Consider the following 27106-nt stretch of genomic DNA (forward strand, 5'->3'; position numbering starts at 1 on the left):
TACCTGATAAGGATTCAAGCAGCCCAAGAACATTTTCCTGCTGTGATGATTAAAAAACAACAGGAAAGGTACTAGGCTTGGTAAATTATTTGCCTACAATGGCTTCAAAAATTAGTTATGTGGATAAACCGGAGAAAATGGTTCAAAGAAGGCTCAGGAAAGACGTAATTGATGTGATTAAAATCCTAAAGGGCCATTTCAACACATCACCATATTCCCTGGCTAATGTCTCTGTCTCGGGCTTGCTGTAGTGCTCCTGTGAAGCACAGTGCAAGCTGGCAGAATAGCACCTCACTTTGTACTTGGGAACCCTGCAGTCTTCAGGATTCAACATCAAGTTCAATAATTTTGGGTCTGAGCACTTTTTCCCATGTCCTTACCCAAACCCCCACACACCAGGACTTGTTACCATTTGCGCTGCTACCACAAACAATCCATTGTAAGGCACTAATGGTACCCATAGCAGTTATTGATTCATCCAGGCTGACCTTTACCCATGTCTTTTTCTGCTCTACTATTTTTTTCTCTCTCTCTCTGGGCTACATCTCCACCTATTGTTTGCTCCACCTCCCCAATCCATCTTCAGCATAGAGACAAACCTTTTTCCTATCTAAAATCAGTTCTTAAGAAGGGTCATTGGGCCCAAAACATTAATTCTGCTTTCTCCTTACAGATGCTCCAGATCTGCTGAATTTTTCTAGCTATTTCTGTTTTTGTTTTTAAAGTCAGAAAGAGTTTTGATTGAACAAATAAACAAAAACTGGAGTCATGACTAGATGGCACTAATCTAAGGTCATTAGCAATAGAAACAAAAGTGACAAGAAGAAAAATGTCATTTTTCATTCAACTGAGAATGCATTGGATCATGGAATTGTTTCTATACATCAGTGATACTTTAAAAATGAAATTAGATTACTACTTGGGAACTGAAAAGAACACAAATGCATGGATATCTCAAAAGAAACTCTCCCTCTCAAAACTGCCTCTGACATTTGCATCTCTTCAAACAATTTGCCTTCCCTGATTATGAATACTTTAAGCTAATTAACCTCCAAAGACTAAGAGACATCAACATTTGAGAGTTATATTATTTTGTAAATTTTAAAAGCTTTTACAGGTGCAGATAGCATATGTCAGCATTGTAAAGTAGCCTGGTGACAATGTTAACACCTTGTTTTTCACTATATCCAAATTTATTTTCCACTGACCCTCCAAAAATATTACCAATCTTTTTTACATCTCAAACCGAGCTATTTTGACACTACCAAAAAGCCAGTCTCCAAAATGTTTCTGTAAAATTCAGTGCAAAGAAAATCATGTGCTGTGAAATCTCAATTTCCGATTTGTTATTTTACACTGCTGCATAGACTCTTCACTGCCTTTATCTTTGTCTAGTGATCTTTTTGTGTTTGTTAGCTGTAGTTGTTACCAGAATCTACAATCATTTTGAACTGTTAAGCCAGGGATATCAAATTCAAAGTCTAACAATTCTTCAAAGGCATCATTATATTTGTGTGGACAAGCTGGTCATTCTCAAATTATTCTAATTTTAGTTCACTCATCAATAATAAGTTAAAATTTACAAGCAGTCTTAATGGTATCTCATAATTAAAGAAGTATCTGAATTACATTTAAACAATAGTTTGTGTTAAGTAAAATAAAGGAAGATCATGGTTTCAAAATGCATATTCACCCTCATTCAGTTCACGCCTTTTCTGTTCATACATTCTGGAAAGAAGTTAAGTATCTACAAAAGCAAAACACTGCAGATCTGAACCACAGCAGTTCTGAAGAAAGCTAATGGACCTGAAATATTATCACTGCTTCTCTCGCCACAGATAGTATCAGACCTGCTAAATATTTCCAAAATTTTCTGTCTCCAAAGGTGGCTAATGTCTGGGACATAACAGATCTCCAGTATGAAAAGAACTCTCAGTTCTGAGGAAGGGTCATCGGACCCAAAATGTTAACTCTGTTTTCTCCTCCATAGATGCTTCCAGACCTGCTGAGCTTTTCCAGAAACTTTGTTTTTGTTCATGAAAAGAACTCTCTTTGAAACAGGCCATATGTCAAGGGCTTTCTTTCAAGCATAGACTTTGTTACAAGATCTAATTACCTGTGTTTATCAGAAAACAGCTTTCTACCACATTATCAACCCTCAGGCCTAAATTGTCATCCCGAAAGGCCTCAGCTTTATTCCTCTGCGTCCCCACCTTAACGAATTTCGGGCACGACATGACGCCAAACTCTTCTGCCGTCTTCACCTCCGTGCTCATTTCTTTGGACAAGGGTCCTCTCCTCGTCCCACAGACCCCTTTGCCCACCTCCAAAACTGTCTCTCTACCTGGACCCCTCCCTCCAGCCTTTAACCTGCATTCAATCTTTTCATTGAGAACTGTCAACGTGACATTATCCACCTCAATTTCATTGCCCCCTCACCAAATCCAATCTATCTCCCCCCAAACTGACTGCACTCCATGCACTAAAATCTAACCCTGACTTTTTCATTAAGCCTGCCGATAAGCATAGTGCTGTTGTGGTCTGGCGTACTGACCTCTACCTTGCAGATGCTGAGTGCTAGCTCTCAGATGCCTCCTCCTACCTTCCCCTGGACCATGACCTCACCATGGCACATCAGGCCATTGTATCCACTACGGTTACGGATCTCATTTCGTCCGGTGATCTCCACCCATCCGCCTCTAAGCAAATAGTTCCCTAACCCTGCACAGCTCATTTCTACCTCCTGCCAAAAATCCACAAACAGGACTGTTCAAATAGACCCATTGTCTCAGCCTGCTCCTGAACACATCTCTTCCTACCTTGACTCAGTTTCTACTTCTGCGACCCCCCCACCCCCCAGGTCCAATCCCTACCCACAAACATCCATGATTCATCTGACGTCTTACGCTAATGTCAACACCTCCACTTTACCATGTTCGTGCAATCCATTTAAACATCCTTTCCCCACCAGGAGAATCTTAGGGCTCTCCACTTCTTCCGAGAGCAAAGACCTGAACCATCCCCACCCACCACCACCCTCCTCTGCTTGTCCTCATCCTCAACAACTTCTCTTTTAACGCCTCTCAATTTCTTCTGGTAACAGGGGTTGCCATGGGTACCCGCATAGGCTCTAGTTATGCCTGTCTCTTCATGGGGTACATGGAACATTCCTCGTTCTGGTTCTACTCCGGCCTCCACCCACAACTCTTTCTCCAATACATCGACGATACCATCGGTGCTGCTTCCCTCTTTCATCTGGAATTGGTAAACTTCATCAATTTTGCCTCCAATTTCCACCCTGACTTCACTTTCACCTTGTCTATCTCTGGCTCCTCCTTCCCTTCTTGACATTTCTGTTTGCATTTCTGGGGATGGACTGGCCACTAATATCCAATAGAAACCCACCAACTCCCACAGCTACCTGGACTACACATCCTCACATCCCATTCTCTCAGTTCCACCGTCTCCATTGGATATGTTCAGACGAGGCCAACTTCGACAGGGGAGCCTCCAAAAAGTTTACCTTCCTCCTCAACTGAGGATTCCCCAGCTCCGTTGTTGACAGGGCTCTCAACCAGGTCCGATCCATCTCCCTCACTTCTGCCCTCACCCCTTCTCTTCTCTCCCACAACAGCGATAGGGTTCCCCTTATCCTCACCTACCATCCCACCAGCATCCACATCCAGAAGATCATCAAATGCCACTTCTGCCACCTGCAGTGAGATGCCACCACTAGACACATATTCTCCTCTCCTCCCTTGTCCGCCTTCCGCAGGGACCATTCCCTCTGGGACACCGTAGTCCACACTTCCTTCACCCCCAGCACCTCCCCACGGCCCTACAGCATTTTCCCCTGTAACCAGCAAAGGTGCAACATCTGCCCATTTACTTCCTCCTTCCCCACTATCCAAGGGCCCAAACATACCTTCCAGGTGAAGCAACACTTCACCTGCACTTCCCACAATCTAGTCTACTGCATTCGCTGCTCACAATGTGGTCTCCTCTACGATGGGGAAACGAAGCTTAGACTTGGCAACCACTTCGCAGAACATCTACATTCTGTTTGCAAAAAAGCCTCGGAACTACCCGTTGCCTGCTACTTTAACACATCATCCTGCTCCCTGACAAACATCTCTTTCTCAATGAAAATGGGCATGGTTCCTTCTGATTAGAGTGATCTCAAAATCAGAAATAATCTACTTGGGTATTTTGCCTTTCAGTTTAACAAATTGAACACTCACTGTTGCAGGTTTGACAATTGCATTAGGTTAGTTCTAGAGTACGTTTGTTGCTTATACCAGTTTGGTCTTGGAAGGAATTAAACAAAAGGAAGGCGTGAACATTATGAGCACCCAAAAAAAGTCATATATCTGCATAAGTCTTGTAAATGATGCATCCATTGCAAGTGGAGTCTTAGTTCAACACTGACACTGATATTTATTACTACTCAGTACGTAACAAAGAAAAACTTGCATTTATAGTAATTTTGATGTACCTTAACTGTTGCAACTTCAGCAGAAATTGGTGCTAATTCTGGCACGATAACTGAAATACAAGATTATTCAATTAGTTATTACGCCTCAAAACAGTTTCATATAATTTCAAATGAAATCACCTATTTCTTGGTGACATCAGACATTATAGTCTCCGGGTTTGTTTCTGGCATTTGTGGGTGACCGACAAGTTCATAGGTCACGTGCCCATTTCTGCATCAAAGTGACTGCTACACATTTGAGGTCTCCCTCTCATAAACTTTGGTAAGCCTATTACTGCATGACAAACTGATGTCCCAATGCGGCCTACTGATTAAGGCCTCAAACTCAGGCTGGGCATAAATACAGTTTGGAATGGGGATGACTTTGAATGTGGCAGCAGTACAGATGACATCTTTGCAACATAAAAGATCATGCCTGTTGCTCTGAGACCCATCACTTGAGCTCGATAGGCACAATGGACACTTGGAGGTAGCCCTTTTCAAAATGGAACCAAACACAGTTGTCTGCATTAATCGAGCAGTAATGCTATTGATCTCCTTCTGACATTGAGACTGTTACTAATGCCACCCAAACGTAATGATAATTAGTCCTATTTTGTGCAACTTGGGCTCCCTGCAGAAAAATGACCATGAAGGCTGTTGGAGTTTTGTGAAAACTATTGCGTATTAATGCCTTCATGGCAACTAAGCATGGAAATAAGCATTCCTTCACCAGTAATGTCTACATTTCAAGAACAAAAATATCTGAAATGTGACAATAAATATTTGAACATTTCTGTACCTGCAACACTAAAGAGCAAGAGAATAATTTATTCCCAGGGACTACCAAGAACTGGTTATACAGAATGGCTGCCTGATATAGATGGCGCACAATTTCCATTTGATTTATTTCAGTGGAAAGAAAATTTCGAGACAGTGGATAATAGGTACCACCACCTTTTCACCAAGTGAAAATTACTTTCAAACTTTACCTGTTAGACATTAAATAAAAGACCAGTCCAAATTAATATTATCTGCTACTGAATTAGGAGAAGATCCAGTGCATTATGTTTGTGTCATCATTACTCATACAGCAGTAACATATGGTTGTAATTAACACCTTTTGTAAAATTCAGTCGATTTATAGGAAGTACTGCAAATCATTGCACAAATTAACATTCTTTTAAATCAGTCAGCCTGCCTCAAGCAGCATCAGCAACCTGCGGCCAGTAGCATTCCCAGCGAGAAGCAGGAGATAGTTGATTCAATAGTAACACAAGCAAAAGTATTAAAACTATAAGTCTAGCCAGGTTGGGGGCTGTTATTGACAACACCAATTTTGATGATAATGCCTTAAAGTGTTTACGGTGGCAGTAAAATGAATGGGTCAACAACTTTCTTATAAAGCAAAGCATAGCTTGAGACAAATATATTGATTGGCTCTTAGTAATGTTGTACAACTTTATTTTAAAAAAAGACCTACCAGATACTCTTTCCAAGGCAAGAAACACAGGTCTGTTGTCATTGGCATCCACAATATTGATTGTAAGTTTGCCTGTAGATATTTAAAAATGCCAATGATTAAAAGGTAAAGCTTTATTTGCGAACTCCTTTAATTTATTGAACTAATATACTGACGTTAAGTGCAAGATTTGGCAAAGACAGTACATGTGACGTAAAATAGGTTGAAGATCATTAATTCCCGAAATGACGAAGTTCATTGAGGTTAGAGTTAATGGTGACAAGGGTTTTATGGAGATTAGCCACCAAATTTATCCAAAAGGTGGTGACAAATGACAAGTGGAAAAGAGAAACTATAACCAAAGGAATCGTCCATGAATAACTGAACAAAAATTGGCAGTAGCATAAGTAACAATAACATTTACATGCTGACTTTAAAACACAAAACATTTTATTTCAAGATTGCTTCATGTCCTAAATCAATGAGTTGACAATTAAAATCTCCTGGAATGGTTCTTATGTTAATCCCCAATCTGCCTAAAGACACTGGCCTAGATTTTCAGCAAGATGGAGACCTCTCCATTCTGGAGAAAATCACACACCATGCCAGAAATCACAAGACCCATCCCCAAACAAAGCGTCTTGCATTTTCACAGGAGTGGGAACTGGATCAGGTTAAGACTGAGGCGTACAGATAGTTCTGCTGTAAGGCATGTTTCTTAAATTGAATTGGCTGTAATGCAATTGATGATTAGTGGATGCTGCTTGAATAATGCAAATTTTTGCTGTACAGGTACAGTGACTTTCTATAATGATTTCTTTATAACATGATTTTCTACAGCGATGTTCTATAGGGCGATTTTCTATAGCTCGAGGTCACACAAGAATGCAACTATTGTGTTAGAGGAGAACTACCTGCAAGCAGGTTCACTGACACAGTTGGCCATGTAAATCATCAGCTGCCTCCACTCGAGATTTAGGATTTTTTGGAATGCAATAGCTCAGGAGTGTGCAATGTAAATCTGATAACAGAAGGTCTAAACTTTATGCCTTTCTATCCACAGCCAATCCTGAGACACATTTGAGGAGATCAGGTGATCTTTGGGGGAGGTAAGATGCCTTTTGGAAAATTAAAAGTAGTTATGATATGTATGAAAAGTGCATAAATTCATTAACTGTCAAGGTCATTAGACATTAAACATTCAATAAACATTGAAACTGGTAAAAGGAACTTGTTAATAGGATAAATCAAAAGCATCAAGAGCGTGGGTCAACTGGACTTCTTAAAAATGTTCAAGGCCCATCAAAAGCAATTGGCAAAAGTCTGGAGTGTTAAAAATAAAATTGCTTGCTTTGCACACAATTCCAACTGGTTTCAGTTTCTTTGAAAGTGTGACCATAAATTAATTCCAATACTTGTTGCCATATGGATTGTGCACATCAGTGAAATGTTCATTCTTCTAGGGCTTGATGTAGTTGAAGGAATCATAGAGGTCTACAGTGCAGAAAAATGCCCTTCAGCCCATTGAGTCTGTGCCAGTCACTAACAATGAACTAATTATTCTAATCCCATTTTCCAGCACTTGGCCCATAGCCTTGTATGTCTTGGCTTTACAAGTGCACACCTAAATACTTCTTAGACATTATGAGGCTTTTTGTCTCTACCACTCTTATAGGTAGTGAAGTCCAGATTTCTAACACTCTCTGGGTGAAATATTTTTTCCTCAAATCCCCTCTCAACTTCCTGGTCCTTACATTAAATCTATGCCCTTGATCATTACTCCCTTTACCAAGTGGAATGTTTCTTTTTGTTACCCTGTCTATGCTCCTGGTAATTTTATCACATCTTAGTTGTGTGTCCCCTCAGTCTCTTCTGCTCCAAGGAAAAACAATCCCAGTCTATCCAATCTCTCTTCACAACTAAAAGCCTCCAGGCCAGGCAACATCCTGGTAAATTTCCTCTGCACCTTCTCCAGTGCAATCACATTCCTCCAATAATATGGATTCCAGAACTGCACATAATACACCAACTGTGGGCTTAGCAACATTTGTACAGTTCCAGCATCGCCACCCTGCTATTAAACTCTATGCCTTGGCTAATAGAGGTAAGTAGCCCATACTTAACCACTGTATCTAGCTGTCCTGCTATCTTAAGGGGCTGGTGGACATGCACATCGATTCAAAAACAGAAATTCCTGAAGGTCTCAACAGGTCTGGCAGCAACTGTGGAGAGAAAACAATGGTAACATTTGGCGTCTGGAGACCCTTCTTCAGAACCTGTCTGTTCTGATGTGCACTGATGCGCACAATCCATATAGCATTAATTTATAGTCACACCTTCAAAGAATCTATAACCAATTGGAATTGTATGCAAAGCAAGCAATGATTTGTTTTAACACTCCAGACTTCTTATTCCACTGATTTAAATCTGATCCACAGTGGTTCTCAGGTCCTGCCTTTCATCGCCTATCCCTTGCCATGTTTGCCCTGCCCAAATACATCACTTCACAATTATTCAGTTTGAATTCCATTTGTCACTGATCAGCCCATCTACCCAGTCTAACTGAATCCTCCTGTAATTTAAGGCTACCCTCCTCACTATTTACCACTCGACCTATTTTGTATCATTTTCAAACTTACTGATCAAGCATCTTACATTCAAGTCTAAATCACTTACATATCCACAAACAACAAAGCCCAAACACTGATCCCTGTGGAACACTACTGGACACAGAATTCCAGGCACAAAAAATACACTCTTCAACCATTTTCCTTTGCTTCCTGCCACTTGGCCAATTCTGGGTCCAATTTGCAATTTTTCCTTGGATCCCATGGGCGCGCATCTTCGCTCCCATGCCGGACCTTATCGAAAGCCTTGCAGAAGTCCAAGTAGTGCATGTGAAAAGTATTTCCCTCATCTCCACACCTCATTAGCTCTTCAAAAAATTCAATTAAGTTGGTCAGACATGATCTGCCCGTAATAAAACCATGCTGACTATTCTTGAATAATCCCTGCCTCTCCAAGTGCAAATTATTGCTGTGGCTTGAAATTGTTTCCAATAGTTTCCCCACCAGTAAGGTTAGGCTGATTTGCCTGTAGTTTCCTGGGCTGATACTTTGTTGAATAACAATACCACATTGGCTGCACACCAGTCCTCTGCCACCGATCCTGTGGCCAGGAAGGAATTAGAAATTAGTGCTAACACCCCATATACTTCTTCCCATGCTTCACTAAACAGCTTGGGATACATTTCGTCCAAGCATGGAGATTTATCTACTTTTAAGCTTGCTAGGATACACAGAGCCTCTTCTATATTATATATATAAATATATCACAGTCCTTGTGTCTGATTTCTGTACCCATATCAGCATTCTCACAAGAGAACACTGACACAAAGTTTCAATTCAGAACCCTATCTTTGTCATCAGACTCCATTCACAATTTACCACATTGGTCCTTTATAAACCCTACTCTTTCCCGAGTTATCCTTTAATTTTTAATGCAATTGTAAAATAACTTGAGATTTTCCTTTATTTTCCTTGCCATTATTCTTTCATGCCCCCCTTCTGGCTTTCCTGATTTCCTAGTCAAGCTTCCCTTTGCACATTCTTTACTTCTCTAGGGATTCTGCTGTTTTGAGCCCTCAATATCAGCCTCCCATTTCTTCTTTATCTTAATCTGTATATCCTTTGATATCCAGGGTTCACAGGATTTGTTAGTCCTCTCCTTTGTCTTTATTGGAACAGCCTAGCCCAGTAGTCTCCCTATTTGCTTCTTGGATGCATTCCACAGCTCTGACATAAATTTACCCAAAAGTATCCTGTCCCAGTCCACCCTTGCTGTGGACTATAGGAATTCCTTTTATGAATGAGTTTTTTTTATATGGTAGAGTCTGCAATCCACAGTTAAAAACTTTATTTATTTATTTAATGTCATCTCTTTCTGGGTCCTGAGGTCTGTCTATGACAGCCATAATTGATTGGCAATGGATGGGGATAACAAGGTGTGGAGCTGGATGAACACAGCAGGCCAAGCAGCATCTTAGGGGCAGGAAAGCTGACATTTTGGGCCGAGACCCTTCATCAGAATGTGTAGGGTGTAGGGTGTAGGGTGGGGAGGGATGTGAGCTGTGACAGTTTGACACTGTTCAAAGTGCTTTTTTAAACTTCAATATAGTGCCAGGTTTTGGAGGAAGGATTTCTGTCAACCCACTCCACGCCTAATATCCTGCACTCTCTCCATCCAGAGTCAGCTTCTAAATTAGCCAATAACTGGGCAACTATTTTCTAAGTTGTGCTTGCCATTATTCTGTGCACCTGGTTGATACACAAAAGATCAGGTGTTAAATTCCATTTCTCACCCACAATTAGGGGACCTGTAATTAATGTGACAACCCCTTTCTTATATTTTGTCTGTAACCATATTTAAGTCCTTTTTAAACCAAATCATACTCTCTACAGCATATGCATAAGAAAACAAAACACTGCAGATGCTGGAAATCAGAAACAAAAACAGAAATTGCTGGAAAAATTCAGCAGGTCTGGCAGTATCTGTAGACTGAAAGCAGAGTTAACATTTCAGGTCCAGTGACCCTTCCTCAGAACTGTTAAATCAGATCTAATTTCAGGACATCAGTTCTGAAAAAGGGTCACTGGACCTGAAATTTTAACTCTGCCTTCTCTCTACAAATGCTGCCTGACCTGTTTTGTTTTTCCAGCAATTTCTGTCATTTTCTCTACAACACATTTTGCTTCCTTCCCCAATCAAACAATTCTCTTTCTTTCTTATATTGATTCTCTGCTAAAAACATAATAGTATGCAAAATATTAATTTTCCATTTCTGTTCATTTTCAGCCAAGTTTTATTTTTATAATTCATAGTCGGCACGGTGGCTCAGTGGTTAGCACTGCAGCCTCACAGCACCAGGGACCCGGGTTCAATTCCAGCCTCGGGTGATTGTGCGGAGTTTACACATTCTCGCCGTGTCTGCGTGGGTTTCCTCCAGGTGCTCTGGTTTCCTCCCACAGTCCAAAAATGTGCAGGTTAGGTGGATTGGCCATGCTAAATTGCCTGTAGTGTTCAGGGGTGTGTGGGTTATGGGGGGGGTGGGATGCTTCCAGAGGTGGTGTGGACTTGTTGGGCCAAAGGGCCTGTTTCCACACTGTAGGGAATCTAATCTAATCAAAAATAATTTGATTATGATTGGTGAAGGCACTTTTGGAGTACTCTGTACAGTTCTAGTCACCCTGCTATAGGAAAGATATTATTAAATTGTAGAGGGTTCAAAAAAGATTTACCAGGATGTTGCTGGGACTGGAGGGTTTTTATTATAAGGCTAGGTTGGAATTTTCTTCACTCGAGAATAGAAGGTTGAGGGCTGACCTTATAGAGGTATATAAAATCACAAGGGACGTAGAAAAGTTGTAGAATGAGTGATTTCAAAACTAAGGAATATACTTTTATGCTGAGAGGAAAAAGATTTTAAAGGGATCTGAGGGGCAACTTTTTCACACAGAGGATGGTTTGTATGTAGAATGAACTGCCGGAGGAAGTGGTAGATGCAGGTAAAGTTACAACATTTAAAAGACATTTGGGACAGGTACATGAATCAGATAGGTTTGGAAGGAAACAGGCCAAATGCAGACAAGTGGGACTAGGATAATTTGGGAAACTTGGTCAACACGGACGAGTTAGACAGAAGGATCTGTTTCCATGCAAGTTAACTCTATGCCTCTATGTACTTGCCCACCCAATGAGACGTTTTTGCGACAGAGCTTACTGGATTTCCATGGCAATGTAAGCTGTCACATTAATTCATACAGATGCTGGATCTTCCATCATGCAAAGGAATTAATGGCTATTTCAGGCAGGAGTAATACATACCTGTACATTTGGCTTTTGCTAATCCAGCTGGCAGTGTACTTCCAGCTCAAATGAGTGGGCACTTCTTGCCTGCCATGCTGGAAAATCAGGAGGCCACCAAAGACCTGAAAATGGGTTCTAGGCAATATTGATACTACATGATCAATCAAAATCACATAATGTTAGTCTCACTGTAAAGTGGCTTTGCCTGAGATATAGAGGGGTTTACACCATCAAAACAAATCTTGCGCCTATCTTGTACTCAGATTTCTTCACAATAACTTTATACCAATTATCATAAATATGATGCAATTATTAGACAATTTTAAATTACATACTGTTCTGATATGTTGCACATGTAGAAAACTTGAGGGTTGCAATTTGCCATCAAAAGTGCAATGATGGGGGGAGGGGCCGTGGAGGGGAGACAGGCAGAGAAAGGGACTCATACCTTTTAGCTTTACTGTGGTCTGAGATTAACATTGTCTAAATCCTAGAGGTTCAGCTGTTTATAAAGTTACTGTGGGAGCCCTGGAGCTTCCAGCTGCTGAAATAAGGTGATTGAAATCAGTTTAGCCTCTCTAACAATGAGATTCCAGAGATCCAAAGAAAAATTACTCCACGATTATAGCCTTTTAGAAAAGTACATACTACAACACACTCGAGAATTAGAAGATTGGCTTACCGGTACTGGAAGCATTATTTTTTTCAGTGTAAAGATCAGTCACACGAATAGTCATGTCCACTTGATCATATTCCTCATAGTCAATAACTGAGGATTCATTCACATAGAGTGATCCATTGTCATAAAGTCCAAACCAATAATGGCATGGTGCATCTGGTTGAGCATCAACAATTTTAGACTTATAACAAACTGTTGAAACCAGTTGATAGATTAGTGAATGATTTGTGTCAATGTCAGTTGCAGTTATATTCCGCACTATTCCAAGTTCAGTGTCATTTTCCATTACATCTAAATCCTTCATTGCATCTGGGTCTAGTACAGGAGTTTCATCATTCATGTCTAATACAGTGACATGAACAGTTGCACGTGCTATTTTAAATGGAGTTCCTAAATCTGAAGCAGTGACACTTAGATTGTAAAATTTTGGTCCTTTGTCATAATCCAGTGCAATTGTAGGATCAACAGTAAGATTTCCTCCATACTGTTTTGGAATGGTATTATTGATTAAGATTGATCTGATGAGAAAGATTCCTGAGCCACCATTTTCAATACGGTATGTTATCCGATTGTTGATTTCTGTTGCATCATTGTCGCTGGCTTTAACCAATGTCACAAAAGCTCCTGTATGCATGGTAAGAACAAATGAGAAAGGTGAACATGTTGTTCTAAGAGATACTAACAATCAATCAAGGAAAAATGAATACATCACATTGTTTTGAACAGCATTTTTCCAAAGGTATCATTGAAAACTGTTTTATTTTGCAGTCGTAAAATTATAAATAAAGTGAGAAAACAAGATTATGATAATTTATTCAGAAAATTTACCATTTATGAATCTTTAGTGATATGAAGATGGCATGATGCATTATGCTATTAAAAGTTCCTTATTTGTATTAACAAATGATTGAAGGCTGTGTTCATCTCAACTTCTATCTACCAAGTGCCGAGTAAAGACCAAGTAAATCATAAAATTACAAAATAAAATACAAACATTATGTTTGCTTATGCACTAAATGTAACACCAAAACATCAAATGACTAATTTTATATGTGCTTGCCTGACAGAAACTAAGCAAATGGGTAGCTAAAATGAGTTACTCTTATATATCTTACTTCAGGTTACTTCATGTTTAGTATTTAGCTGCTCTTCTGAGCAAACAAGAGCAGACCCAAGAGCTGGAGCAGTGTCTGTCTCTAAAAATGCAGGTACAGTTTTGATCACCAGAATACACTTCTTACTTTAACTTGAAGGCTCCCTGGGAAAGCTGTCAGCCTATACGCCAATTGGTAAATTAGCTACTTCTCCCAACAGTTTTTTTCTGACTTAATATTATTCCTCAGCATGCCCCTAGGAGCACTGTCAACCAATCTTCCTTTGCTTCTATGAACTGTTATGGTTTGTTGAAGGAACATCAACCATTTTTTGCAATTCTGTCTTTTTGTGATTAGAACAGCAACCATCCAAAACTAATAGTTTTCGTCTAATGTTCTAAAGCAATTATTTGCAACACATTTCCACTTCTAGCAAAGCCACTAATTTAATTTGTTATCAAGCCTTTGGGATTGGGTACAAGTGTGACAGTGGGAAACCAGTGCTCTAAATTCACAATTTACTCCATAACAAAGATCATTATAATATTGCTGATATTTCATGTCATAACTTACCTAATGTATGTTCCATTACAGAAGCATAATAGACAGACTGAGAAAATACTGGTGAATTGTCATTTACATCCTGTAAGGTTTAAAAGAAAATAATATTTAAAAACACAAAAATTTTCTTCATAACGTAAAGAGGTGCTCCTATCCAAATTAAATTACACCAAACAACTTGTGCTACTTTGAAGAATTTTCATCAATATATGTCCAGGTTGTCTTACATTCTGATCAAATCATATTCCCCTGCCATTCCCCTTTACCCATGCACCCCCAATCCATTTAACCTAATTAAATTTAAACTGGTTACAATAAACAGAAAGAAATTGGTGAAAAGTCCATTTCGGTGAATGGAGAAAGGTTACAGCATGGTTGGGCTGGAGACAAAGACTGGTGAGAAGATGTAGAAAAAAATTGTAGACATTCAAGATGGAGATAAAACAAAGAACAGTGGGTGCTGTAGGTTTGAAGCAAAACAGAAATTGCTGGAAAAACTCAACAGGGCTGTCAGTATCTGTGGAAAGAAAGCAGAAGTAACATTTTGAGTACAGTGACCATTCATCAGAACTTATTCAACCAATGGAAAGAGTTAATTCAAATCATTTTGAATAAGAAATAGGCAACACTCAGATTTAGGAATAGCATTTTAAAATTAGAGATCTTTGCGGCACCGTTTTAACTTGGCTTCTGTAGTGTAATTATTTTGAGACAAAGTTCAATTCAACATCACTTCAGAGAGAAGTGAAGAAAGACATCACATTTGTTGGTATTATTCAAGGAACCCTGAGTTTTGAAAGACAAGAAACTTCAATATTGTCTTCACTGTTTGTTTATTCAGTAAAGAACATTAGTTAATAAATCGACTTGATTCATTCATACTGCTTGTTCATATCTTGTTACGTCAAGCACAACTGAGGACTACATTGTGTTAAATTAAGAATGTGAAACTTATAAAAGGCCTTATAACTCAAACCATGTGATCCTACAGAAGGCAGGTGTGCTTGTTGCTTGCAAACTCACAGACAGAGATAATAAGACTATGAGTTCACTAAGAATCTACGGTAATGTATAAACATAATATGGGGTTTTCAGTTCGTTCAAAAGTTATTAAGAATATCTAGATATTTTATAATCAAGCTGTTCATAATAGTTATTACACAGCTCTTCAGCAGGTGGAACTTGGACCTGGGTCTCCTAGCTCAGAGGTAGGGACATTATCACTACACAATATGAGAAGAATACCTGTTCTGCAATTTAATGTGTTGATTGCCAATGTAGTACTGTTCAGTCAATGTTAATTTTTGTGTGTTTGGTGTAGTAAGTGTCTTACAATACGGAATCCTGTCATTCACATCTCTTCAGAAATGTTAAGATAATAAAATGTGAGGCTGGATGAACACAGCAGGCCAAGCAGCATCTCAGGAGCACAAAAGCTGACGTTTCGGGCCTAGACCCTTCATCAGAGAGGGGGATGGGGGGAGGGAACTGGAATAAATAGGGAGAGAGGGGGAGGCGGACCGAAGATGGAGAGTAAAGAAGATAGGTGGAGAGGGTGTAGGTGGGGAGGTAGGGAGGGGATAGGTCAGTCCAGGGAAGACGGACAGGTCAAGGAGGTGGGATGAGGTTAGTAGGTAGCTGGGGGTGCGGCTTGGGGTGGGAGGAAGGGATGGGTGAGAGGAAGAACCGGTTAGGGAGGCAGAGACAGGTTGGACTGGTTTTGGGATGCAGTGGGTGGGGGGGAAGAGCTGGGCTGGTTGTGTGGTGCAGTGGGGGGAGGGGATGAGCTGGGCTGGTTTAGGGATGCAGTGGGGGAAGGGGAGATTTTGAAACTGGTGAAGTCCACATTGATACCATATGGCTGCAGGGTTCCCAGGCGGAATAGGAGTTGCTGTTCCTGCAACCTTCGGGTGGCATCAATGATGCCACCCGAAGGTTGCAGGAACAGCAACTCATATTCCGCCTGGGAACCCTGCAGCCATATGGTATCAATGTGGACTTCACCAGTTTCAAAATCTCCCCTTCCCCCACTGCATCCCTAAACCAGCCCAGTTCATCCCCTCCCCCCACTGCACCACACAACCAGCCCAGCTCATCCCCCCCACCCACTGCATCCCAAAACCAGTCCAACCTGTCTCTGCCTCCCTAACCGGTTCTTCCTCTCACCCATCCCTTCCTCCCACCCCAAGCCGCACCCCCAGCTACCTACTAACCTCATCCCACCTCCTTGACCTGTCCGTCTTCCCTGGACTGACCTATCCCCTCCCTACCTCCCCACCTACACCCTCTCCACCTATCTTCTTTACTCTCCATCTTCGGTCCGCCTCCCCCTCTCTCCCTATTTATTCCAGTTCCCTCCCCCCATCCCCCTCTCTGATGAAGGGTCTAGGCCCGAAACGTCAGCTTTTGTGCTCCTGAGATGCTGCTTGGCCTGCTGTGTTCATCCAGCCTCACATTTTATTATCTTGGAATCTCCAGCATCTGCAGTTCCCATTATCTCTTCAGAAATGTTACTAGTTTCTGCCAGAGATGTTACATGTGCTGACCGAATGCTGGCAGTGTCTTGTGAATCTATTTGTCTCTGAAATTTCTAGCTCTATTTTTTTGCACTTTTTTTGCTAGTTATATTTTTCCCCAAGGAAAACAATTTATCTCTAACTCCCTTATCGTTCCCTTTAATGCCTTGAAAACTTCAATCAATCATCCCTTAATCTTTTACATCCAGGAAATACAGTTTATGCAACCACTGCAGTCGCTCGAAATCAAAGATACATCTGTCAGGCTTAATAAGCCCTCAGATGACTGAGAAGTCCAATTTTTGATGTATAAGCTTTTCCAGGGGCAGGTTGTTGTGTGAGGAAATAGAACTGGGCTGGCTTCCTTCTCCTTCCTCTGCCGCCACTATTCAAACCACACAGTTGAGTCACTGAATCTCAAAGTGGCTTGAACCTTGGTGGATCTGGAGGTGCAATGCTAAGCAGTCAGCAGCTTTCTCCTCCCACTCAGTGACGTCAATGCTTTCATGATTTAGGGCAACCTTGACCTTATCCTTGGCCTTTTCCTTTGGCTGTCCCATGCGCCTGAGCATTGGCCAACAGAAAGCTCAGAGGAGAGAACCAGCCAAGTGAGATGATTTTCAGGCATCCAGATGCAATGGTCTGTCCATTGGCATTGGTGCTTTAGGAGCAAGACTCTGATAATGGTAGAAGCAATTTCTGCAATGCCCTCTTGTAATTCAAATGTGATGTCATCATTTTGGCCAATCTATGCGTCAATCCCCCATGGGCAGCCTATCTTTCTTAAGATATCATGCCCAGAAATACTTGATCTTACCAGGGCCTTGTATAGCTGGTTAAAATTACCCCATTTATTCTGCACCTCTAGGTAAAAAACCCGCATTCTATTCCATATTGTTGATTTGATTTATCGGTATATGACATTTTAATTTTTCATAAACCTGGGTTCTCCCAAGTCTTTTTGGACTTTCAAGCTTTTCATCATTTAGAAAATATCCTATTGTACTGATTTTTATGTTTAAAGTGGGTGATCTCACATTGGTCTTCATTGAAATCAAGTTTTCACAGTTTTGGCTATTTATATATTAGAACAATGTCTCTTTAGAAAGTCACAAAATGCTTTTCAATCTATAATGCCTCTAATCTTTGTGCATTGACAAATTTGGATACATGACTTTCTATATCATCATTAATAAATATGGTGAGTTGTTGAGGGTCCGAAAGACATCCTTTACAGTACACAACTTGTTGCAGTATCCCTACTCTCTGTGCCCTGCACAATCTAAGGGAACTGATTCTGAATTGGGAAAACTTCAGAAAATTATTACTACCACATGTACAAAGTCCTCACTTCCTATAAAACTCTGAGATGGAAACCCGCCAACTGGTCTTGAAGATTTCTCACTCTTTAATGTCATTATTTACTGAAGGCTGAAACTTATAAAGGTCTGAGTGACATAGGCTATGGTGGGAAATGTGGCAGAATTCCATCAGAAGTCTGACCAGATCTATCTCAACATCGAGAGCAATGCATTGCTTTCAGGATCAAGGCAAGCTTCTCACTAGCCAGCAGCAAGTTGCCTCTTAAGATGGACTATTACTCATTGATGACGTTATTACCTATACATCTTGCCTTATTAATATCCATCTCCCTACCTCACTGAACCTACCAAATAAACTGGACACCAAGAATTCTCAACATGGATGTCAGCTCAGATGTCAGTGAGGATAACTTCAGTTCATTACTTGTTCCAAAGGACCTCCATGGTGGACATCAGGCATGAACGTATCAGCGCATGGTGCATGAATACTGGCCACATGCATCTCAGGACCATGCACACTGGCATTCAGCATGTGCCAGCTTCTCAGAAACCTCATGGCACATTTCCAATCCCTTACAGCTCACTTCTGCACACCAATGCTGCACCCACGGGTGCAATGGTAACTATTATTGCAGTGTTACTGAAAGGACATTTTTCACTGAGGGACGCATATCCAACTCATGGATTTGACCACGCTGTATCTTCAGTCTGTTCACTTCCTCTCTTAGCACTCACTACTTTGAGCCAACCTGAATGCTATCAGCACTCCTGCCTTCACTTGACTTTTTGCGCTTTGCCCCTTCAGCCAGAGATATCAAGCTCACAGTACTTATTTCTTGCCTTACCATTTAATGCAGAGACAAAGCCAGGACACTTGCCATGATTGTCAGCAATCCTTAGTCAAGTCAAGGATGATAGTCTTCGGTCGGGAGGATCCAGCACAGTAAGTAAAGGGAAGCTTCTGAAACCAGTTCAGGACATGGACATAGTCAGCTGCTTGGGGTGGTCAGGGTCAGGATGCTCTCTTCATAAGGGATAAGAAAGCAATTGTCAGGCAGCCAACCAATTGACTTGACTCTTTCTGTCCTGTTTACTTCCTGGAATGAAGGAAATTCAACTATGAAGGGAGAAGAAAATAGTTGGTGCAATTGTTCCTTTATCCAGGTGGGAAGGTCCCTAAAATGTGAGTAGGCAGTGCAAGGGCTTGCAGAGTTAGTGGCGTCAGGGGTTGGGTGGATGACAGTGAGGGAGTGAAGATGTTGCAGGCAGCAGTGACAGTGGTAAAACATGAGGTTTGGTGGTAGACGGGTCCAGTAGCAGAGGCAGAGATCTCAGAGAGAAGATCATGGCACTTGCATGGGTTGATATAGCAACTGCTCTGCCCAGGACTATAAGCAACTACTGAAAGTTGTGAACACTGTGCAGGCTATCACGCAAGTCAACCTTCCATCCGTTGATTCTAACTACACGTTTTGTTGCTGCAGAAAGGCAGCCAATGTCATCAAAGACCCCTCCCACCTAGTGTTAATCTTTCCAACTTCTTCCATCAGGCTGACGATTCAAAAGCTTAAACACACATACCAACAGCTTCATGCCTGCTGTCATTAGACTTCTTAATGGACCTCTCAAATTTCAAATCTAATGTTGATCTTGCTTCTTGTGCCCTTTCTTTACAGCGATAACTTTGCATTCCTTGGTCTGTTCAGTCACCCTATGATCTTTGTATGTTATGATCTGCCTGTACTACACAAAACAAAATGCTTCACTGTACTTAGGTACATGTGATAATATGAAATCAAATCAAATCAAATACTGTTGGGCATTCCTTCAGACAACTGAGACTGCACTAAGCTAGGTGGCAGCCTCTGACCAGACTGGCACAGTCAGATGTTGTGATCACTTCTGCTAGACCTGAGCGAAGAGAATTTCTCACATCTGTATCATCACACTCACCAGGAATTCTAAGTCTCTGCCAGAAAGCATGGCACTAGCTTTCCCTGCTCTGCTATCACCAGGGCAAATCCAGTCTGACAGTCCATATCCAGTTGTAAAACGGCCCTTTAAAAGATGGCACCAACAGGGCTGCTGGTGAATTCTAGGACAGCCCAGCAATGTCAAGTTGTTCCAGGAACAGCAGATGATAGAATGGGGTGAGAATCACTTGAGAGAGGCACCATAGGGGCAGGTGTTGAGGTTAATGATGCGAATGTTAACGATGACCCCATTGAGTCTTGCAGAGAGAAACACATCACGAAACTCACCAAACCAAGTACTTCAACAAGATTCAGCTCTAAAATCCTTTAAATTTCCTTATATTAATTTAACAACTTCTTAACCCTGAATGAATATTACTTTCTTTTGGGCATCTCACATTCTGACCCTTTCCTCAAAGGAAATGACTGATGAAAAGTAATAATTTGTCATCTCCACCATTTTCTTGTCTTCATTTACAATATCATATGCTCTCAGTTATCAAAAAGCCTTCACGTTTTTTCCAAAGTTAAGCAATTAAAATAAAAAATGCTGATCTTTATATCCCTTAAACGTTTCTTTTCATGTTCCATTTTTGTACCTCTTATGATCGGTTTTGTTCATCGTTGTTGTTCTCTGTACTTCTGCCATTCACTAAGATCTGCACTTTTTTTACATTTCTTTTTTTTTTGCTTTAGTTTTATACTCTCTTTTATCTCTTTATTTGCCCAAGGTGGTTTTCAATTGCACTCGGGCTCTTGGCCCTTAAAGGTATGAACTGGATCTGAATCACATTAAATTTGTTTTTGAACATCTCCACTGATTTTTTTTTTCGTTTTATTTACAAATATGTCATACCTCATCTCCCATTGACATCAGGTTTACTTGAATCTCACTTTTTCCTTTCATATACACTGTTAAATTCAAACCAATTCTGACTGCTGTTAGATAAGGGTTACCAGCAGTAGGCAGGAAAATGGAGGCCACAGCACAATCAGATCAGACATGATCTTACTGAATAACAAAGGACGTTCAAATGTTTGAAAGTTCAATGGCATAAGCTTGGTCCCAATTATCTGTTCCTATATTTACAGGCAAATAGTCATGTTAGATAATATTAGCCGGGTAACTAAATTGCTCATTGCGAAATCAAATACAGCAGGCCCTTTTATAAGATAATAAAATGTGAGGCTGGATGAACACAGCAGGCCCAGCAGCATCTCAGGAGCACAAAAGCTGATGTTTCGGGCCCAGGGTCTAGGCCCGAAATGTCAGCTTTTGTGCTCCTGAGATGCTGCTGGGCCTGCTGTGTTCATCCAGCCTCACATTTTATTATCTTGGATTCTCCAGCATCTGCAGTTCCCATTATCACAGCAGGCCCTTTTGTTGGCTCAAGACATGCCTGCCTGATTTTCAGTCCTGAGCTGGGATCAAGCTCTAAACTTTGATTCTGAGGGTGAGGACAAGTGTGTTAATAGGTTTAGAGGCAGCCACAGAGGCCGCCAAGTATGAAGATGAGCTGCGGAAAGGCTCACTTCACTGATCTGGAGCTTTGACACACACACACACACAAAACACTTCCCATATCCATTCCATGGGATGTGGCAATAGATGGTCAACCACGATTTACAATATCAGAGGAAGGTCAGGGGGCTGCGAGGTTGATTCCTGTTCTTACTTTGCTACGTTTCAGAGTAAGCCTTGTTTCTGGATGAAAATTTAGGAATACCCAGAAGGCCAAGGGATAGCATCATCCTTGGATATGGGATACCATAACTGAGAAAAATAGCTAGATGGAATTAGAAGCTGAAAGTGACTTCGGGATTTTTTTGGTAATGAGCAAATACATATGCAATGTGGGTCATCGTTCATGTCCAGACACACATAATGGTTATCCTTTTCGTAGTTTAGAGTATTGGTTGCCTACAATGTAATATTTAATCAACATTCATTTTAATTTGTACCAACAAAAGGCTTAAAACTTGAAATCTTATCATCCAATTCCATCTAATGGTCAGTGGGAATTTAAATCTGTTTATAAAAGTTATTGGTCTCCCTTCATGTATGTAACACAACTGGCTCTGAGCATTTTTTCAGCCTTTGTATATAGTGAATTGAAAATGATTTCTCAAACCTAGAAGTAGTCCAAAAATATTGAGTCAAATGCTAAAATTCTGAGCAAACATCATAAACTAAGAGATACTAAACAAAGTTAAATGGTCTTGAGCAATGCTCTGAAACCTAACATTACATATTACAGAATTAATTGTTTAAAACAGGACTTTTTTTAAGGGACAACAAAGTGTGAAGCTGGATGAACACAGCAGGCCAAGCAGCATCTTAGGAGCAGAAAAGCTGACATTTTGGGCCTAGACCCTTCATCAGAAATGGGGAAGAGGGAGAGGGTTCTGAAATAAATAGCGAGAAAGTGGAAGGCGGATCGAAGATGGATAGAGGAGAAGATAGGTGGAGAAGAGACAGACAAGTTAAAGAGACAGGGATGGAGCCAGTAGAAGTAGGAAGATAGGGAGGGGATAGGTCAGTCCGGGGAGGACAGACAGGTCAAGGGGGTGGGATGAGATTAGTAGGTAGGAAATGGGGGTGCGGCTTCAGGTGGGAGGAGGGGATAGGTGAGTGGAAGAACAGGTTAGGGGGGCGGGGACGAGCTGGGCTAGTTTTTGGATGCAGTGGGGGGAGGGAAGATTTTGAAGCTTGTGAAATCCACATTGATACCATTGGGCTGCAGGGTTCCCAAGCGGAATATGAGTTGCTGCTCCTGCAACCTTTAGGTGGCATCTCTGTGGCACTGCAAGAGGCCCAGGATGGACGTGTCACCTAAGGAATGGGAGGGGGAGTTGAAATGCTTCGCGACTGGGAGGTGTAGTTGTTTAGTGAGAACTGAATGTAGGTGTTCTGCAAAGCAGTCCCCAAGACTCCGCTTGGTTTCTCCAATGGATAGGAGGCTACAATGGGTACAACAGATGCAGTATACCACATTAGCAGATGTGCAGGTAAACATCTGCTTGATGTGGAAAGTCTTCTTGAGCCTGGGATGGGGGTGAGGGAAGAGGTGTGGGGGCAGGTATAGCACTTCCTGCGGTTGCAGGGGAAGGTGCCGGGTGTGATGAGGTTGGAGGGGAGTGTGGAGCAGACAAGGGAGTCACGGAGAGAGTGGTCCCTCCAGAAGGCAGACAAGGGTGGGGATGGAAAAATGTCTTTGGTGGTGGGGTTGGATTGCAGATGGCGGAAGTGTCAGAGGATGATGCGATGGATCCGGAGGTTGGCGGGGTGGTACATGAGGACGAGGAGGATTCTGTTCTGGTCGTTATTGCAGGGAGGGGGTGTGAGGGATGAGTTGCGGAAAATGTGGGAGACACAGTCGAGTGCGTTCTCAACCACTGCGGGGAGGAAGTAGCGCTCCCCACCTACACTCACCTCTACTGGCTCCGTCCCCAGCTCTTTAACATGTTTGTCTCCTCTCCACCTATCTTCTCCTCTATCCATCTTCAATCCGCCTCCCCCTTTCTCCCTATTTATTTCAGAACCGTCTCCCCCTCCCCCGTTTCTGATGAAGGGTCTAGGCCCGAAACATCAGCTTTTCTGCTCCTAAGATGCTGCTTGGCCTGCTGTGTTCATCCAGCTCCACACTTTGTTATAGTGGATTCTCCAGTATCTGCACTTCATTTTTTTTTTAAGGAGTCATTTCACAGAATGAAGGAATGAGAGTCATTTTGAAATTGAAAGTAAAAGAAGGCAACATTGCACATTTGACTTTAGATATTTAAATACAGTATTTTTTTACCTCCTTATTTCTAAAAGTACAATCAAATTTTCAAAAGAGAAAAAAAGTTCAAATGCTTACCTCTACATGGATCGTGACATTGACAGTTGTTGAAAGAGAAGGAACTCCTAAATCATACGCTTTCACAATTAGATTAATTTTTCCATCTGAAGATTTCATGGCCTCTCGATCTATGGGACCAATAGAACGGAGAACACCCAAGATTGGATCAATGGTAAAATTCTGTTCGTCGTCACCAGCAACTATTGTGTAGCGAATCTCACTGTTATTGGTGTTGACCTCATCATTGTCAAAAGCCTTTACAAAACAAAAGAAATTACGAACAAATTTATAAGATGGTCTTTCTCATTTTAATCTTTTTTAATATTTTTTCTTTATTCATTCATGAGATCCGGATGTCACTGATTGGGCCAGCGTTCATTGCCCATCCCTAGTTACCCCTGAGAAGGTGGTGGTGAGCTGCCTTCTTAAGCAGCTGCAGTCGATTTGGTGTAGGCAGAATCACAGAGACATTAAGGAGGGCATATCAAGATAATGAGACAGTGAAGCTCAAGGAACTATATATTTCCAAATCAGAATAGTGTGTGGCTTGGACTGGAAATTGTAGGCTGTGGGGTTCACATACATCTGCTCCCCGATCCTTCCTGATAGTGATTGCAGGTTTGGAATATGCTGATTCTAAGCCATGATGAATTACTGTAGCGCATACTGCTGCTATTGAGCATCAGTGATAAAGAGTGTGGATGTTTGAGGATGTGATGGCACTCAAAGATAGTCAAACATCTCATGGATATTGGACCTGCAGCCATCCAGGCAAGTGGGGGCTATTTCAACACACTCCTGATTGTGTGTTATGGATGATGAACAGGCTTTGGGAGGTCGGGAAAGAGTTACTTACTGCCGTGATCCTAGCCTCTGACCTGCTGTTATAGCCACTGTATTTTCATAACCAGGGCCAATTCAGTTTATGGTCAATTGTAACCTCCAGAATGTTGATTGTGGAGGATACAGTGATGGTAATTCTATTGAAGGTCGAGGCACAATGTTTAGATTTTCTCTTGTTAGAGATGGTCATTGCCTGGCAATTGTGTAGCACAAATGTTATTTGCCACTTGTCAATGTAAGCCTGCACTTGGACATGGACTGCTTCAGTATCTGAGGAATCGTGAATGGTGCTGAACGTTGTTCAATCATCAGCAAAGATCCCCACTTCTGACGTTATGATGGAGAGAAGGTCATTGATGAAGCTGCTGAGGATGTTTGGGCCTAAGGCACTACCCTGAGGAACACCTGCAGAGATCCCTGGAACTGAAATGACTGACCTCCAAAAACCACAAGTATTTTCCACTGTAGCAGGTATGACTCCAACCAGCAGCGAGCTTGCCACCAATCCCCATTGATTCAGGTTTGCTCAATTTCTTTGCTGCCTCAATCAAATGCAGCTTTGACGTCAAGGGCTGTCACTCTCACCTCACCTCTGGAATTCAGCTCTTTTGTCCATATTTGAATGAAAGCAAGGCTTGAACTAAACTGGGATCACTGGGCAGGTTATTGCTGAGCACGTACTGCATGATAGTACTGTTAATGACACCTTTCTGATGATCAAGAGTGGACTGATGGAGCGTTAATTAGCCAGGTTGGATTTGTCCTGCTTTTGATGTACAGGGCATACCTGGGCATTGCCTCTACATTGCCAGCATTGGAATTGTACTGGAACAGCATGGTTTGGGGTACGGCAAGCTCTGGAGCACAAGTCTTCAGTACTATTGCCAAAATGTCATCAGGGCCCATAGCCAGTGCGTCCATCTGTTTCTTGATATCATGTGGAATGAATCAAATTGGCTGAAGACTGGAGAAGTCTGAGATGAATTATCCACTCAAATCTTTTGATTGAAGTCTGTTGTGAATGCTTCAGCCTTGTCTTACACTTATGTGCTGGACTCTATCATTATTGATTCCATGGATAAATGTAAAAAAAGATCATAGTGTCAAACGAAGTGATTCAGTGATCTCTTTATCACTGTCTGTCTGTCTCATTTTAGTAATGTTTCACTAAACTTTGTGTTCTGTTCAGATGATAACACAATTCAACCACTGGAACAAATACACCTTGACAACTACCAAAGATTAACCAATATATAATATTTGCTATTCCAGTTAAATTTCTCATGACATTTTCTACATTTCATAGAACACAAGATCACTATCATATTTTCCAGACATAAATTTTAATTGTGTCCCTTAATATCAAAAAAAGTCAATTAAACAGGTATGTTTTGTTCACTCTGATGCAGATGGCATGATTTATACATATATATGTTTCATTATCACTTATTTTAAGTTTGCATTCTTAGGATTTTGCATTCTGGGTTTTTTTCTGTTTGAAAAGTTTTATGATTATAGCGTTATTTAATTGAATTCAGCTTGACGGTGCTAACTTGCATAAGTAATGGAATTTTGTGCACATTAGGACAGTTTATGGCAATGCAAGGTAAACAATTGTACATTAAGGTCTTCTTTAGAAAATTCAAGACTTTTTTCCAGCTTAAGCAAAACACCCATAGTTTGTGGAAAAGGAGTTGTTTGACCTCTAGCTTTGTGTAGTTCTACACAAGTCCTTGGATAAATGTGAATGTACAAAGCAGTGTCTCTGAGAAAGGGAGAAGATACAAAAATAGATTGCATTAAAGTAAGGAGTTTAGTGATAGTTCCAGACCAGAAGTGTTTGGATGATACCCAAAGTGGTTCTTTGAAGTCGAGATGACTTAAAGTCAGGAAAAGCTATCTGATTTTCCAGAAGGAAGTTGAACTCACAGTTAAGCAATTTGAGGTGTTGGAGAACAAGATACGTCTCTGATGTGAGGACTATAAAGGGGTGTCTTGGGACTCTGTAAAGGAGTCTTTTGAGATAAATAGATCTATATATCTACAATATTGTTCAATATATTGAAAGATATATTGTATGTAAATAATTGGGTGTAATTTGTTTTGCTCAATAAGCCTCAGTTTTATTGTTAAAATCAATGTAACTTTGCGTGCTAGCTTATCAGTAGAGATCACCTTGTTAAACCGAAACAAATAAAACATAATTTATCAGCATCTCTGATGCTGCTTGGCCTGCTGTGTTCATCCAGCTCCACACCTCGTTATCTCAGATTCTCCAGCATCGGCAGTTCCTATTATCTCTGTAATAATTTATCAAGCTAGATTTCAGTCTGGGATCTGACTTGTCCAGTAATAATATCAGCTGGAATCACAATAGTAGGAATGTGTGCCTGAAGTAACAACTTAATTCAATGTGCCTCTCATAGAAAACATAAAAATTACATATTAATAATAATAGCGTGATATTATAAAATT

The 27106-nt window shown here is 41.0% G+C and overlaps 1 protein-coding gene across 2 annotated transcripts in view; it reads right to left on the minus strand.

Annotated features, from left to right (window-relative positions):
- Nucleotides 1-27106, minus strand: part of cdhr2 (cadherin related family member 2) — a 132379-nt gene that overhangs the window by 31382 nt on the left and 73891 nt on the right. For both annotated transcript variants that reach the window (XM_048542990.2, XM_048542988.2), the window contains 5 exons: nucleotides 23807-24043; nucleotides 14148-14217; nucleotides 12484-13104; nucleotides 5958-6029; nucleotides 4496-4545 (listed from right to left, as the gene is read on the minus strand). In XM_048542990.2, the coding sequence (XP_048398947.2) occupies nucleotides 4496-4545; nucleotides 5958-6029; nucleotides 12484-13104; nucleotides 14148-14217; nucleotides 23807-24043 (1050 nt within the window). The remainder of the gene's footprint in view (nucleotides 1-4495; nucleotides 4546-5957; nucleotides 6030-12483; nucleotides 13105-14147; nucleotides 14218-23806; nucleotides 24044-27106) is intronic.

The sequence above is a fragment of the Stegostoma tigrinum genome, chromosome 13 (assembly GCF_030684315.1).
Source record: "Stegostoma tigrinum isolate sSteTig4 chromosome 13, sSteTig4.hap1, whole genome shotgun sequence".
Classification (NCBI taxonomy): domain Eukaryota; kingdom Metazoa; phylum Chordata; class Chondrichthyes; order Orectolobiformes; family Stegostomatidae; genus Stegostoma; species Stegostoma tigrinum.